The sequence below is a fragment of the Mercenaria mercenaria genome, chromosome 19 (genome assembly GCF_021730395.1).
Source record: "Mercenaria mercenaria strain notata chromosome 19, MADL_Memer_1, whole genome shotgun sequence".
NCBI classification, from domain to species: Eukaryota; Metazoa; Mollusca; class Bivalvia; order Venerida; family Veneridae; genus Mercenaria; species Mercenaria mercenaria.
This window is the reverse complement of record NC_069379.1, coordinates 9,386,195-9,403,464: the sequence shown is the minus strand read 5'-3', so window position 1 is coordinate 9,403,464 and position 17,270 is coordinate 9,386,195. Positions and strand designations below refer to the sequence as shown.

Here is a 17,270-nt window from a genome sequence, read left to right as displayed (position 1 = left end):
CATGGTGGTGAACATTTGTGCCAAGTTACATCAAAGTCCCTCCATGCATGAAGAAGAAATGCTCCAGACAAAGTTGTCATTCTTGTATCCTTTGACCTCTAAGTGTGACCTTGACCTTAGACCTAGGGACCTGGTTCTTGCGCATGACACTCCGTCTCATGATGGTGAACAATTGTGCCAAGTTACATCAAAATCCCTCCATGCATGAAGAAGAAATGCTCCGGACAAAGTCATTTTTGAATTTGACCTTTGACCTGTAAGTGTGATCTTGACCTTTGAGATAGGAACCTGGGGCTTGCGCATGACACTCCGTCTCACTGAGGTTAACATTCATACCATATATAAACAAGATTGCTCCATGCATGTCCAAATTATGGTCCGGACAAACAAATCCGGACGGACGCACACACGCACATACACCGAATAGACATTTGGACAACTATGTCTTCGCTTCCGCAAGCCGGCTCGACAATAACAAAACCAATATGATAATACATTATCTCTTAAAGTAACAGAGCTTAGTCAAACACTGCTGTTCTCAAAATAAATTTAGTTTCTAAATAAATCCTGAATTCCTATCCTTAAAAGTTTGTTTTTTTATTAAAGTTCCCTTGTTCTTCTGTCTTTTTATATTTTCTGGTGTTTCTTTCTTGCTTTTCAAGTATACTGGATTTGTTGACCTTCCATTTTGTAGCTGCCTGCTCTCAAGAAGTGAACCTGTAAAACAGAAATCAAATATTGTAAATTGATAAAAAGAGACCCCAACCAACTTTCATAAAGATCCCATGAAAAATGTGACCTACAGAGTGGTCACAAGCAAAAGTTTACAGACGCACGGACGGACGACGGACGCCGCGCTATCACAAAAGCTCACCTTGTCACTTTGTGACAGGTGAGCTAAAAAATCAATATCTGAGAACCGCTTCCTCCGGTAACACTAAAATGTAAATAAAATTAAACCATTTGTTGATCTGATTTTTGGGAAATGTTACCTTGCATTTTGGGATGTTGAGCAAAAATGCAATATTTTTGGATTGGGAAGTGGCCGAATATAGGCCTCTGTCATATAAGGACAAGAAATCATTTTCAAAGTTTTTCTTTTCGGTGAGTTGTATATGGAATTAAATTCTTTGGGTAATTTTGAAAGAGGACCACCCTATGATCATTCTGTGAAGTTTGGTGTAAATCTGTCCAGTGGTTCTGAATAAGATTTTTTACAAATTGTTGGCACATGACGGACATCAACTCATGTTGTCACACTGTGACAGGTGATCGAGCTAATAATTGTTTAAATTTGCATACATGTATGAAATTTTATGATTTTGTCCAGAAATGCTTTATCATCAAGAAAATGAAATGGAGTCTTTACTTAGGTCTAAAAAAAATTTTGTTTCTGGTAACATGCTAAAAAAAATTAGGGTAGGTAGGTCGGAAAAACTTTTTCTTTGGATTTTTTAAAATTATTTTTAGGGAGACTTTTTGGAAATTATTTTTGTGTCAAAAAATGAATACAAATATGGGGGTTATGCCTCTAGAGCATCAGTAAGTTGATTTATAACATCACTGTCCATGTTTAAAGCATAAAAAGTGCAGAATTGCAACTTTTGGTCAAAAAGTTGAAAAAAATGTTCTCAAAGACAAAGTCCATTTAGGGTCGGGCCAAAAATTTATGGTAGGTCAGGATACAGGAAACAGACAATTTCTTTTTACGCCTAATGTTCCTTGGTATTTGATTCTATGCACTGACTCAGTCGCAAAAATCTGTTGACACAAATATTAATTTGTATACAGTATATCATGCTTTTTGAATGATTGAAACTGCTTCCCACAGCTGCAACTATATAATAAACAGAAAGATAGAAATACCTTATGAGCCGCAAGCAAGTGGTTCCAGTCTGTCAACAAGCACTTTGGAGCAGTACAACAATACTCTGTATAATAGACCAAGATGCCTGAAAATAGTGAAAAGTGAGCAAATTAAGAAAACATGGACAACCAGCTGTTTTTAAATTTCAAAGGTCTAAGAGCTAACATACTTTTCGCAGTTTTTCAATTTTCATGCCAATAAGATGACCCCAATTATATCATTGGCATGGCGGGAGAAATTTGTTAAATAAAACTTTTTTTAATGAAAATAAAACAGTAGCAAATTTTGTCAAAATGTATAATGAAACGAAGTAAATGCGGCTAAAAATTTCAGTTTTGAAAAAAGAAAAGTCACTGTATGAGTAGGTTTGTTTACACAACTGACCAGCCAGAACAGCCAAACATTACTTTAACCCAGGTACCTTTTTGACTTGGTGGTCAATGACCTTCACTTTGCTCGGTATCATTAAAAGGCAAAAACAGACTGGTAAAGCAGTTAGAAGAATCTGTTCTGCCTTCCTCAGTTTAGTATGAACACAGGAGCCGACAAAATGCTACAATTGTTTATTGGTATCTGACGGTCATGATTCATAAACGTATAACTTTAAACGTATTTGAGTATGTGTGCAGTATACACAATTCAGATTTCAACTAACCCATGCTGGCAACCAGATAGAAAATTTTCCAAGCCTGACACCAATTTCACATGCCTGAACTTAAAGCTGAATTTTGAACCATAAAACAACTAGTCTAGCTCATACCCTCAAAATACTTCATCATGTATTGTTTGGGAACTGAATGCATCGGACCAAAAAGTAATGTGAGCGTCTTCAGTTTGCATTTGCAGAGCTCAAATTTAACTTTTTTGACCAACGTACTGCAAATTTTCGCATGACTGTAGCTTTTTTTTCTTGTTGCTTAATCTGAAATCTATTTGCAAATTTAGACTTTCAATTAAGAATGTTAGAATATCCTAAAAAATCATGCTAGAACATCAATATTGCTTGCACAGTTTTCCTTGGCGTATAATTTTGTGCGTTATAACTCAAAATGACCTTCAAAGTAATTCGGAACGCATCATTGATGGCGTAACTTAACTACTGGCTGAAACTACGGCATTAAGGCAAATTTTCGTACCTAATATTATAAATAGCGTTTCAACTGAATACATGTACGAATTAGTAAGATAGCCTGCGTTCTAGATTTAATTATAAGACAGACCTCTACATTTCTTTATAATCAGTAATCCATTCAACAAAAAATGGCTAACCAAAAAAGATGTTGTGTTTTCTGTTATCCTCAAATGAAAGCGAATCTACAAACATTAACAAAAACCGCAACAATTTTGACTATTATTTGTATTTGCAAAATAAATTGTGTGAAATTTTTATCTTAACTTGCATTTAGCAAGTCCAAAATTTGAGCCCTGTGATTTGTGAAAGTAATTACATCTTCTGCATGATTATGGTTCTGACTAACTCTTAAACTCTTGCATTTATGGAACAGTTTGAATTCAATTCCTTCAAAATTCTGACCAACTAATCGAGCATGCTTCAGAACTCCAGATAAGGGCTGTATTTTTGTAATTACGAACTTGTTAGGGATCAGATATGACTTTATTTTAAAATGTGGACGTATCAATACAAATTTATTTTAAAATGTGGTTGTATCAGTACGACATGTAAACAGTATTGCATGTCTGCGCCAAGTTGCGCTTATCAACGCTATCCTGACTGTTGACAATTTGCACGGTGTCAAATGAGTGTGGAATATACGAAACAAACGCCAATAGCATAATGTAATGCATTAACACATAATTTTTTTGGACTTCAAAAATTATGCGTCATAAAAATCTGAAAAGGGGAAATAATTCTACCAAAACTGAAGGCAACCAAGTTATTTTTATTTTAATTTGTGTCATATGAACAGATGAACCAAGTTTGAAAGAAATATCTTTACTATTTTTAAAAAAATGTTAGTTTTTATGTTGAAAGCCCGATCAGGCAATGTTACCAGCCTGTTTAAAATCTATATTTTTTTCTATAAGCCAAAGAACTATAAAATACACAGAATGGCAACTTGGGATAATCCCGCGTCATCTCGTGTTAGCGTGTTATCTTATTTCAAAGCGTTTGCCAACTTGATCAATCATAATCAAATCAACAGACGCTTACTGAAGTATAAAACTGGTGGTATGCCCGGCATGTAATAAACCAGTTTGTGTCCGTTTTCAAACGAAAACTGTTGATTTCTCAGACTTTCCATCATAAATTCATTCCTTCCTCCTGTAATAGTACTGTAAATACTAATAACATTAAAAATGCACCATTATCATGATAAACAAATGATCCGAAACTCAAAATAAGGCCTAAAAAAAAAATATGTTTGTTTCCTGTAACATGCTGAAAAAAAATGGGGGTCGGTAGGTAGGAAATTTTTTTTTTTTTTTTTTTTTTTTTTAGTAGGTGTCAGAACATTTCAGTGTTCAGTAACCTTATTATCGCCAAATAACTGCCTAAATAGTAATCAAATAAAATTGTTGAAAATTTGCTCACGCCTTTCAATAACAGATGTTGTTCATACAAGTTTTTTTCTACACTGATTCCTTTTGTTCAGTAAACATTGTGTAACAGGCAAAGTTCATAGTTTTGCAGACAGACATAGCTTCGGGCCGTTTTTGCCAATTAAAGGTTTTCGGGGCCACAAAAGTGCAACCGACAGCGTGACCCCTGAACAAGTGGTACAAACATGATAATAGGCTGCTCTTCTACGAATTGTTTATCAATTAACGTTTACACATTGATCAATAAACACCTTTCATAATGAAGGACATTATTGTACTAAATACAAACCGCGAGATGACCACGTGTCAGTCGGCGCGTGGCGTGATTGACATCTGTCAGTAGCTAATTAGTATATGACGCTCCGCCTACTGCCATACTTCCGCTTGTGGCGGCGAACAGTATTGAAATTCACCGAGATTTGATTGACAAGGGGCAGAACTTTTGAACTCGATAAGCATCAAAGAAAACCTCGATTTTCGCGGGTGAAAACCCGAAACCTCGAGTCTACCGACAAACAGGCTTTTCGCCATGTTGTTTCATGTCGACGGAACCAGGAACGCTCGTTACTATGCGCGATGAGGTCGGGTACAACTAAATTATCCCTATAATCAATAAAGATATGATCAGAATCTCGAATTTCGGCCCATAAAAAAATTGTGGTCGGCGGTAAAAACTTACGGTCGGTCGGGTTACAGGAAACAGGCATATTTTGTTTTAGACCTAACCTTATTTCAAAGCGTTTGCTGACTTGATCAATCATGATCAACAGATGCTTACAACGAGATCTCATTCATTTGTCACAGGATGTTGGCGAGATTTGCTCTATATGCCTTTCAATTTGCCGATCTGTTTATTTTATAGCTCTTTGTAGAAGCCGATCCGATTCCCTATATTTAGGCCGAGCACAGCTTATCGGCAGAATCATAAGCTCAACTTACTGTGTATACATGCAGTGAGCCTTAAGAAACAATAATCTAAAAGGCCCATTTCAAATTGATGAATAAATAAAAATGTAAAAAATAAGGAATTTCTATGCTTTTTATGGGTGGGGTGTTTGTTTACATTATTATTATACAATGGAAAGTTAGTTACTCACGTTTCTAAAAATGTCAACAGGTCCAACCATGCACATGCTGTACTGGAGTGCCGTCCATATTCTATATAAAAGTAAAATAATTCCATTAATCAGTCATGCCTGCAAGTAAAATCACGGATTTCTTAATTTTAAAAATTCAATATAGGCTTAGTAACAGAGAAGTTCAAAGAAACTAAAGTACCGGAAAGGAATTAAAATACGATCTGAAAAGCGACACAAAGGTGAATCTATTCTCTCATTCCCCGAGCTGAAGAACTCGTTGGAGAATATTTTTGTTTCCTCAAATTTTCAAAATGTCGGCGCCAGTGTAACGTGTATCCACTCTCACTCTAAATATAAAAATGTTCAAAATGTCGCCGTTTAAAAAATGCTACTCAGTATTGATTAAAGCATGTTTGTATCACAAATTATATCAGTGTAGTCACGTTACCGGCTGATTAGCTTTTGACGCAACAAAATTAACAGCTTACTTTGAATATTCTTTCGGGTCGCAGACATCTTATTGTGCGGATATTGCGTTTCGCCTACTGATCTGACGGACGCTTATTAATATTAACGAAGACCGTGATATCCCGAATTTCATCGGGGTCGTCGCACGCCCATGGTCTAAACCGGAACTCCATATTTTTTTATTTGGATAGTATGTGTTGTTTGGATACCCTCGTATGTTACCGTAGTGGGATTCGATCCCGATTTTCGTCGCTTCGCGACGAAAATCGGTAAGATCGATTCCCTATAAAGTTTAAACCATGCATCTCTCTTGTTGTTTGTGGCGTAAACATCACTGTTTTTTTTTATTTCAGTTTATTAATCAATCCTAAGCAAGATTGGAAATTGGAGGAATCCACGTCGTAAACTGACTGTGTATACAAGAACTTTGAACTAACCATAAAGTAACCGGACTTCTGGACGGACATAATATTTTTATGTTTAAAATGCTGAACGAAAAGATTGGCTTCGATTATTGAAAATGTTTAATTTGCCTAAAATTATCTAAGAGAAATATTTATAAAAGCTCAATGAATTCTAAAATGAAGCCTATTACACTCCTTATATTATCACTTGCTTTTTCGTTTCGAGTAAGAGTTGTACAAATGTGACTAACAACAGTAATTTTGCAATAAACTGTTTTTCTGTTTTGCTGATGGAATTGTTTCTCAGAATTTATAAGAAAATAAACGGGGTCACCTCATTTTGAGCGCCTCAAAAAATCATCTGATGCGACATCATTCACTACTTATGTTGAGCATTTTTCTTCATATACTGTCTCATCCGAGTGTCTGTTACCCGCGCATTGTTTCTTATGCTCACATCCGAGTGTCTGGTACCCGAGCATTGTTTCATATGCTCACATCCGAGTGTCTGGTACCCGAGCATTGTTTTTTATGCTCACATCCGGGTGTCTGGTACCCGAGCATTGTTTCATATGCTCACATCCGAGTGTCTGGTACCCGCGCATTGTTTCTTATGCTCACATCCGAGTGACCGGTATATACTATCAGGTCCCACCAAAGGAAAAAGATAGAACCTTTCACAGGCTTTCCCTATCTCGCAGAAATGGTATGCAAAATAAGTGGATTTCTCTGAAACTATTGGACCGAATGCTTTCAAACACTTCATAAGTTTTCGACATCATGACATCACAGCACTAAACCAGGTTCCATAGCTCTGACTTAAGTTTACAAAATTATGCCCCTTTTTGGCTTAGGAAATATTGATGTGTCTTTTGTATGTAAGCTAATAAAATGTAGAGGGGTTTGAAATAGTCAAGCGATATCATTAAACTGCTCTTGTTATGCTCCACGAACAAAATGGGGGTTGGGGAGGGGGTGTTGGGGGAAGGGAGGGGGGGGGGCATGTGGTTGCCGCCTTCAATCTGATAGTGCATTTGCTAATTGCTGAACGATATGAGGAGATATTTGATCTTCGCCATTCAATGTCACAGTTCTCTTTACTGACTAATAACTGGGTGATGGATACCTTAAATTCTGACAGTTAATTTGCGGCACTGCATATTTCATGAACACTGGGCAACGTACGAGCAAACATATTTTATTCTGTTATATGTACAAAATAGTACATAGTTCCGTCGTAACTTTAATCATCGAACAGTTTTACCTGTTTTGAGTCTTTCATGATATGATCAATACGTTTTAAAATTTCATTCATTCCATAACGTTTCAAAATAATTTCAATATTTTTCAATGCATTTCCATTAGCATTTTCCAGGAAGTTGTCGGCCTAGCGGCCTGAAGATGGCGGCCTAGCGGCCTGGTAGCCCGGCAGACTTATATTTTAATTGTAAAATAATAATTTAGAATATACGATAAATTTAAAGAAAACAGTGAATACAAACGTTAAAACTCAGAAAAGCTAAAAAAATGTTGTTTAACTTTGCAAATTTGCAACGCAGCCTATTAGAGTAGACTTACTACATGTACAAAGAAATTAAGAAATAGTCATGTTTGTGGTTTATTTATGCTCAAAGAAATATATAAAACAATTTTTTTTTTTACTTTAAAAATTTCCAATCCGGTGGAATTGCGGCCTGGCGGCCTAGCGGCCTTGCGACCCGGCAGACTCATGTATTTATTGTAAAATAAGATAAATGTAAAGAAAACTGTGAATAAAAATGTGCAAACTCAATAGAGCACGAAAAAGAATGTTGTTAAACTTTGAAAAGTTGCAACGCAGCCTGGCGGCCTAGAATTATCATTTTCAAAGCAAATCATGTTAATGAATTCTACATTTTAAATATTAATTAAATTAAGTTGTAACTTGTATCCAATAGTCGCTAGGGTGCTAGGAACATTTTACTCATGATTTCAAACATTTTTATCTGACTTTCAATTTAGATCAGGCCTGGCGGCTTAGAATAATCATTTGAAAAAGTCATTTTATTTATCTTTAACTTTTAAATATTTAGTTTTATTTTATGTTTTTCGGTGGTTTATCGAAATATAACGGTGAATTATATCCTGATAAACTCACTGGCCACTCAGTGAAAATTATCAAATCTGATACCCGGATTAACGTCAAAAAGTTTACCGAGCGTACTGAAAGCCGGAAACAATATGACGATGACGTCGTTAAAATGACGTCATCTTTGCGATGCTTCCTGATAAAATTTCCCGCAAATTTCGACATTTTATTGAAATAAACACAACAAAAGTAGAGTTTTAGACATAAAATAAACAGAAAAATTGTTGGTATCGATGTAATATCACGGTAATTTCACTCGTGAACACCAAAAGTTGTTATTTTCACTCGTGGCTGCGCCACTCGTGAAAATATCACTTTTGGTGCCCACTCGGTGAAATTATAACGTGATATTACACCGAAACCAACAATTATCCTCTATGTAACGTATATCCAATGATAAATTGCTAGGCTGCTAGGAGCAATTTACTCATGATTTCAAGCATTTTTATCTGAATTCAGTCTAGGCCGACAGACTGCGAGAAATTTTCCAGCGGCCTGACGGCCTAGAATAATCATTTTCAAAAAGTCATTTTAATGAATTTTAACTTTTAATTATTTAATTGTAACTTGTATGGAATAAGTCGCTAGGCTGCTCGGAGCATATTTCTCATAGGTTATGACATTTTTAAATCATATCAGGCTGCCAGTCCTCTGGATTGGAAATTTTCGGAGTAATTAAAAATGCTGTTTTATGTATTTCATTGACGGACGTGAAATAATGGTTCATCAAAAATAGACGTCAATAGTCGTGTTTGAAGGTTTGTAGAGAAAAAAGTTACAGAAATATCAAAAAAGTAAAATACGCATTATAAGACGGATATGCTGAATTTTACAATAAACAACATTTCGAAACGGAACTAAATCATTAATTTAAAATAAATGCAAGAGTCTGATGGACCGCTATGCCGCTGGATTGGAAATTCTCAGAGTAGTTAAAATTTCTGTTTTATGTATTTTCATTCAGTATAAATTAGGAAAAACATGCCTGTTTCTTAATTTCTTTGTGGTAAGTCTACTCTCTTAGGCTGCGTTGTAAATTTTCACCATGGGTTAAGCAACATTCTTTTTTTGTGCTTTACTGAGTTTTAACGTTTGTTTACATAAATCGTATTTTCTAAATCATTATTTTACAATAAATACACGAGTCTGCCTGGCCGCTTGGGCGCGAGGTGGCTAACTTCAGGCTGCTAAGCCGCTATCTTCAGACCGCTAGGCCGCCAACTTCAGCAAGTAGATGCAAACTCCGACAACAAATGATTTTAAATAGAAGTCATTGTATTAATTATGCACTGCGCTATCTTCACCCAAAATTAAAATCCCTGATGATACAAATAAAGTTCCCCTTTGTCATCAAGCATTCCAATTTTGTCCTAAACAAGACGGTAAAACCTCATAGAAAGAGAACGTTATCAAAAGCCGTTGTTATGTCTATAGACACCTTATCTGGAAAGTCGTGAGCTTTCACTTTACACACCTCTCATTCTGAAAACATTAATTGTCTTGTTGACGACTAAATAAATTTCATCAACTTAGATGTGTAAAGTTTTATAAAGTGTTGGTTTAAAGACGTTCTGGCCAAACATGGATTAGTTTGTGAAATGAAATAGACTTGAATAACACTAATTTGCAATAATGTCACCTGTGGGACTTATTTGTTTCTTCATTTTCTACTGTAAGTACACTTTTAACTGTTATCAACGTGACCTCTCTGACATCAACAGGTGATAATAGATTGTCAATTTTAATAATTTAAGAAAACAGGTGACACATTTTAAGCAAGATAATAAAAATAAATATAAATTATATATTTTTCCTATACTGTGCATGCTCTCAGCTTCAATAGCGCCTTAATAATGTTGAGACACTTTTTGTTTGTTTGTTTGTTTGTTTGTTTGTTTTGTTTTTTTTTGGTTTAACGCCGTTTTTCAGCAGTATTGCAGTTATGCAACGGCGGGCAGTTAACCTAACCAATGTTCCTGGATTCTGTACCAGTACAAACCTGTTCTCCGCATGAATCAGCGGTGGAAGACGGATGATTTGAGACACAATGTTTTTCTATCAAATCGTCACGGAGAACATCGCCCAGGGCTCGAACTCGCGACCCGCGATCCTCCCCATTGAGCTAAGCGGGCGGGCTTTGAGACACTTTGTATGATGGTGTTGTTACAAGTAATTAATTTGGACTAGATCTATTACAATTACAAAAAGAATGTTTGACAACTTCCCGACGTTGTCATCATGAAATAATAATGAATGGAATGTTGCTTAATTAGGTTTAATTCGTTATTAAATACATAATTTCTATCTCCATGTATTTATATAAGAATCCGAGACGTCAATTATTTCTTATTATTATGGCAGCCAGAAATACAGACTGTAATCCACTACTTAGGACTATAGAACCTTGTATGAAACTCATACCTGATACGGAAATAGAGGATATTACATGAGTGTCTTTTCATATTGAATTTATTAAACGAGTTGAATAAAATTCAACGAGTTTAATAAATTCAATGTGGAAAGTCACAAATGTATTATTCTTTTAACACATGTTAGTTTTTTCTTTTGAAATATCAATATCTTTTACTATATAAACAAGTCAATTTCACCGACGTCTCCTTTACTAAAAGCGACGTCAACGTCAAAGCTTTATTACACTAGTGTATTATCGTTTTTATTTAATGGCTTTATTACACTCCTGCGACGTCAAACATGTGATAAAAATTAATATTAAATGGTTTGCGTCATGTTTATATGACGTCAGAAATGACGTAATAATAGCTTCTCGACGTTCCATGCGTCAAAAAGTTCATCGGTTCCAATGAGAGTTCAACCTTATTTGTCTAAGAAAATATATTCCATTTCGGCTGATACAGCACTAGAAATCGGTATGTGTCATTAAAGCAGCACCTTATTCGGCTCTATTGAATTTTGCCCTACATTCTAATAAGCTTGTCTCTGTTAAAAAACTCTTAGAGCTACACTAGAATGATGCTGCGCCCTCGTGAAATTATTACGCCCGACGTATAACCGCCCATCGTGCATAAATAGCGTTAAAACACTCTTTTGCTATAAATTATTTCTTAAATGCAATATTGATGACAGATCAAGGTCAAGTATTATCAGTATATTGATGAAAGGACTAAAATACAGTATTATATTAAAGGGAAGGCAATGTTATTCTTATATTTATTTCGTCTGCATGATATGATTTCTTAAATCATTTAAAAAAGTGAAAGAATTTTCAAAATCGGCTTACAAATGAGAAAGTTGTGAGCATTTGAATATTTGATCGAAATGGCAGCCATTTTGTTCCATGGCAACAGCAAACAAAATGGCGGATTTATCAATTTCTGCATATATATTTGAACTGTATTTTCTTATTTCTGTGACATAATTTCTCTACATTTTCAAGCTCTAATGAAAGAAATTGTCATGTTCAAGAAACATATGAAATTAATCTATGTGAAAGGTTATTTGCTAAATAAAGAATTCAGCAGTGTGTAAATGACGTCATAAACACACTATTTTAAAATGAATGCCGCCATGATTAGCAATTTTCTTTATTTTAAAACTGCCATATCTTTTTCAATAGTGATCCGATTTTAAAAATACTTCCAGCGTTATGAAAGGCTTGGGAATGGCTTTCATATAAAATGAACTAATTCTCAGACTTTCCTTGCCTTTTTAAGGAAGTGGACTCGTTATGATAATCGGCAATTTCCGATCGTTTACGTATTCTCTATATGCGATATCGGCATTCTTCTGTAATTTATGAAGAAAAAAAATAATTTTCTGTTATGACCGAAGGATGCCGAAATCGCAAACGTAGGGTACGTAATCGCACGGAAATTGCCGATTGTCATAACAAAGATGTATCTTTTTAGCTTTTTTTTTTCTTTTTGCTGTTGATGATGCACTATAAAATCGTATGCAGGTTTCCTTTTTAAAGCAATCTTAAAGCACATTCGATTTATAAATAAAAGAAAAAATAAACATCGTCAACAACCAGACAGTCAGACAAGGGAGCAAATGTAATAACATAAAAGGGGAACCAGTTAAATAATTACATACATGGTGAACTGTGGACTTTATTATTTGCATTGTGTAACAATACGTCAACAAACAGCATATATCCTCTACATGTATATTATGCTGATTAAACAGACGTTTTAAAAAAAGAAATGAAAACATTTAGATAACACACCTATTAAAACACACATTTACATAGCACGTGAATTGGTTTGATCATCAGTTATTTTTTGGTCTTTCAGTTTTGGTAGAGGTATCAAGTCAGTTCTATTACCCCTACGGTAATGGCTGTCCTCCGTTTATGTGCCCATTACAGTGCAAAAATGGGTACGTCCTAGATAGTCATGGATGTAAAATATGTCGGTGTTCAACAACAGGGGATGCTGCAATGAGTAACGGTAAGAACTAAAAGTATTATCTTGTTTTAAGGTAGTTGACCCGTTATGGCTCTATAATTACATGTTCCCACGGTGCACTTCGGTATTCACCAGACGTAAATGTAGCTGAACGCGCATATGTCTTTCCGTAAATTCACGTAAATTCCCGTAGACTGCCGAAGTCGCATACGGATGATACGTAAACTACCGAATGTCATTTCAGGCCCACTGCCTTAAACTATGACAGATATCGGTACATATCCGTAGAAATCGACATTTCTCGTGATTGCGCATGGTAAGTTTCGTCAAACAAGTCTTCTGTTGACTTTGTAAAAAAGGAAAGAACAGTGGCAGGCAAATAACGCTGTATCGTCAGTGTAGTCTAAACTAAGTAGCCGGGAAAAGCAATGACATTATAATGCCCGTTCAAAGACATCCTCTGGAGCGAAAACAGATATTCAAACATGCCACTCGAGAATAATTTTACAAAAGACTTCAATTGTTTATCAAACTCAACAGTAAAACATATTGTACAGGGAATAATTGATTCTTCTCTTTTTCAGGTCCAATGAATCCGGGTGGTGACCCATTTCACCAAGGCGGAGTTCCGATGTCAATGGGCGGAGTTATAAACAATAGTCCCTCCTCGTCTACGTACAATAAACCATGCGTTAATGGCACCACGTGTGATCTGAAATGTGAAAACGGATTTTATAATGGACCGAATGGATGTCAGTTTTGCCTCTGTGCAGCATCTCAAACATGTAAAGTATTAGGATAAAATTATGTTAGCCTGCTCAAATCGGTACCCGTATTTTCAACTTGCTTTTTCTCCGTTTCGTTTTGTTATGTGTATTGTCGTGTGTATTGCTGTTGTTAATTCTCTTCACTCACCTGCTTTATGCCCCATCGCCCTATTTGTGTCCCTACTTTCTTTTTCTTTACCTTTTCCATTTCTCCCCGACCCCTTTGTGTCCTATCCTCCTTTTTATAGCTTTCATATAATTAACATGTACCTGTCATTATTCCTGTTCATGCCGTACTGCATGTCTTATTTAAACAACACTTATTTTGGCATTTATTAAATCCTTTTAGGAACACTACTCTAATTCAAACAGTAACATACACATAGTTCATTGATGTCTGCTTTTTATACGCACGTCTGAAAGACGGGACGTATTACTGAAACGCCCTTGGCGGGCGGATGGGTGAGTGGGCGGCGTCCACAAACTTTGTCCGGAACATTTCTTCTTCATGCATGAAGGGATTTTGATGTAACTTGGCACAAATGTTTACCATTATAAGACGGAGTGTCAGGTGCAAGAACCAGGTCCCTAGGTCTAAGGTCAAGGCCACACTTAGGGGTCAAAAGTCAGATGCAAGAATGACTTTGTTCGGAGCATTTCTTCTTCAAGCATGGAGAGATTTTAATGTAACATGGCCCAAATATTCACCACCATGATACGGAGTGTCATGCGCAAGAACCAGTTCCTAGGGCTAAGGTCAAGGTCAAACTTAAAGGTCAAAGGTCACATTCAAGGATCATATTTGAATCATATGTGCAGTTCTGTAGCAAACATTTTTCTTCTAACAAGCTAAAAAATAACTTCAAATAATTAAAATTACAAGATTTGTTACAAAATATAAGGACAACTTCAATACAGGTGCCAAAAACGTATTTCCGTTAATTTCTTAAGGTAGCTGTACACTTTCGGTGAAATATTATTCGGTAAAATCTGCAAAAGTTTGTATCTCTTTGTTCTATACAATTTGGAATGATCTTTGATTTCTCGATGGATCAAAAGTTCATATTGGTTATGACTGAAAAAACTAAAATGGTATACATTATTTTGTATGTCTATGTAGGTAAGAGAATCATTTTCACTCCGTCTGGAACATAGGGCCTTAATCGTTTAACTGGTTTTATTTATCTACAGCAAATCAACTGTCTGAAAGCTACAACAATCCGTGCCCTGATGCGGCCGCCACTTGTGATATGGTGTGCATGGACGGATATCAAACTGAAAGTTCTGGCTGTCAACATTGCAGATGTGCAGTTGCACACAACTCAGGTTTGTCTGTTTTTCAGGTGTTATCAGTCCTGGCTTTTAACTTTTGCAAACTTAGTAGCAAAAACACAATAGATTCGCAATATGTTATAAACATTACTTTCAGACATATTGCTTTATATTTTGTAGATACCTCGGACTTTTCTCTCTAGCACGAGAAACAAAACTACCTCTCGCTTTAGTGCGAAGCGCTTCAAAGTGATACTAATGATCGTTTCAAAATTTGTTCAAACTAAAGAAAAACATGACATGTTAAACTTTTAATTTTTCAGCTGTAGTAACTTGCATTTCTGGTAATCATAAAGACTAAAGAACAGTATTGACCTTAAATGCAATGTATTGGATATCGAAACCAGTGAAGATTTAATCTTCGCATATAATGTCGGATGGCATTAGTTTTCGGATTTATCTAATATTCGAATATGTACATTTTTATCACAGAAGCGACATCGCCTGCACCACCCGTCACAACAACACTTTCTGAAGGAGAATGCATGCAGAGGATCACAGAATGTCAACTGAAATATCCCTTTGGATTCATGACAGATGACTCTTGTACGATGTGCATAAGCAAAGATGACATATACCCGCGTAAGTATGTTTCTTTGTCGGCTGCAGAGGGCGCTATTTTTTCTGGCGGTAATCATATTTTAATGACTTGTTCGTAATGTTTCTATGAAGAATTAAAGTATAGAAGAAATATCATATATTTGAAGAGCTTTATTTTGAGCTAAGTTAATCATAACAAATGTTAATGATAAACAATCATTAACTCTTGTGTCAGTGAATATTATGTGGTTCCACTATGGCATCATATCCATTGATCCAAGAGCGAACAATGCTGTTTTATGTCAAGGTAACATTTTTAGACTAAATGGTATAAACCAACAATTAAGAAAAACCAATACTACATTTAAAGTTTTTAACACCTAATAAGAACCAACCAGTGTTTTCTAAATTAATATTTCGTTTACAAAAGTAAGCCCAAATTTCTACTTTTATACTATTTTTACCATAGACAAAAAACAAACCAACAAATATGAAAAGTTACAGTTTTGACCAATGAAAATTGCTTTATTTATATATCTGTTAAAATTTCTATTTTTAGCAATAATAACGGAAGAGCATCAACCCATGATTCGGCTGAGCAATCCTTGCATCCAAGGCTTTGATGTTTGCAGAATATTCTGTGCAACCGGATATCGTAGAGGGCCAAGATCATGCCAATATTGTGCATGTAATGGATAAATAAAACATTTTCCAATTTAATGGATAGATAAAACGTTTACCAATGTAATGGATATTTAGAACGTGTTTTAATGGATAAATAAAACGTTTCTTAATGCAATGGATATATAAAACATTTCTCAATGTAACTTGTAAATATAACTTTTTTCAAAGGATAAATAAAACATTTTGTATCATAATATGCTAACTTATTAAGCAGATACAGCCGTTGGGAAAGACGTAATGTTTTCCTAAAAATCATAAAAGAATATTCAGTGAAATCAATAAAAAGTTAAAAACATAATCCATGTGAATGATGTTTAGGGCTTATTTATTTGTTGTTGTTGTTGTTGTTGTTGTCCTTACTGTACAATGATATTTAGTTCCATATGGGCTTTGATATTTGGCACAGGCGTGGTGCAATGGCCGAGGCCACTGGGCCAAATGATATTTGAATATTTATATGGAATCACATAATGGTTATTTGATCGTATTTCGTTATTTTTTTTTAACAACATGCTTCGCTTTTGATCTAGATCCATGATTACTTTCAAAGAAGGTAACTCGACCAGACTAACCTGAATGTTAAACATGTCCTCGGTGTGACAAATTTCAGTGCGAATGTCACATTGCAATCGAGAACCCGTTCAAAACCAAGCAATACCTGGTTCAATTTTGCAAGTCAAAGTGCAACTTCATTTAAAAAAATAATCATCGTTTATCAAATGATGTGAATTTCGTGACAATACTTCATAAATCTGCATAAATCTAGTAGATGACTGGGAACTCTCATTGTCAATGTGCACTTCTTTTCTCATTAATTTCATGGTCTGGTCATTTCAGGTTAGGTTATAGCATACTAAATGGTGAATCGTTTATGTAACAGCGCACTAAATGATTTATCTTCCGTGTTAGTAATCAAATATTATGCTACTGTATATAATTATGGTTATTAAGGGTTTTTTTGTTCACGACACTAAGATGGTGTGTGTTGTTCTGCCAAGCAAGGGTCCTATGCTGGCCTAGATGTCAAGAGTAAATCAAACATTGTATCGCA

At 35.3% G+C, this 17,270-nt stretch overlaps 1 protein-coding gene and 1 long non-coding RNA gene across 3 annotated transcripts; one reads left to right on the top strand and one right to left on the bottom strand.

Annotated features, from left to right (window-relative positions):
- Positions 1-486: 486 nt before the first annotated feature.
- On the bottom strand, positions 487-6,232 carry LOC128550903 (uncharacterized). 2 transcript variants are annotated; one of them, XR_008368537.1, is made up of 4 exons: positions 5,997-6,232; positions 5,527-5,587; positions 1,867-1,952; positions 487-717 (listed from the first exon to the last, which is right to left on the bottom strand). It is a non-coding gene; the product is annotated as an uncharacterized LOC128550903 (long non-coding RNA). The 2 variants fall into 2 exon arrangements; XR_008368536.1 differs by lacking the exon at positions 5,997-6,232 and having other exon boundaries at positions 5,527-5,693.
- Positions 6,233-9,958: 3,726 nt separating this feature from the next.
- LOC123542153 (antistasin-like) lies at positions 9,959-16,553 on the top strand. The gene is made up of 6 exons (XM_045327829.2): positions 9,959-10,180; positions 12,783-12,938; positions 13,481-13,681; positions 14,855-14,989; positions 15,428-15,577; positions 16,095-16,553. The coding sequence occupies exons 1-6, from the start codon at positions 10,141-10,143 to the stop codon at positions 16,232-16,234; spliced, it is 822 nt and encodes a 273-aa protein (XP_045183764.2). The 5' UTR covers positions 9,959-10,140; the 3' UTR covers positions 16,235-16,553.
- The last annotated feature ends 717 nt before the right edge of the window (positions 16,554-17,270 follow it).

Excerpts from the sequence above, each read along its gene's own strand:
- LOC123542153 (XM_045327829.2), top strand. The coding sequence starts at position 10,141 with ATGTCACCTGTGGGACTTATTTGTTTCTTCATTTTCTACT. Across the intron at positions 13,682-14,854 it reads CTGTGCAGCATCTCAAACAT|CAAATCAACTGTCTGAAAGC; the intron begins GTAAAGTATTAG and ends ATTTATCTACAG. Across the intron at positions 15,578-16,094 it reads CAAAGATGACATATACCCGC|CAATAATAACGGAAGAGCAT; the intron begins GTAAGTATGTTT and ends TTCTATTTTTAG.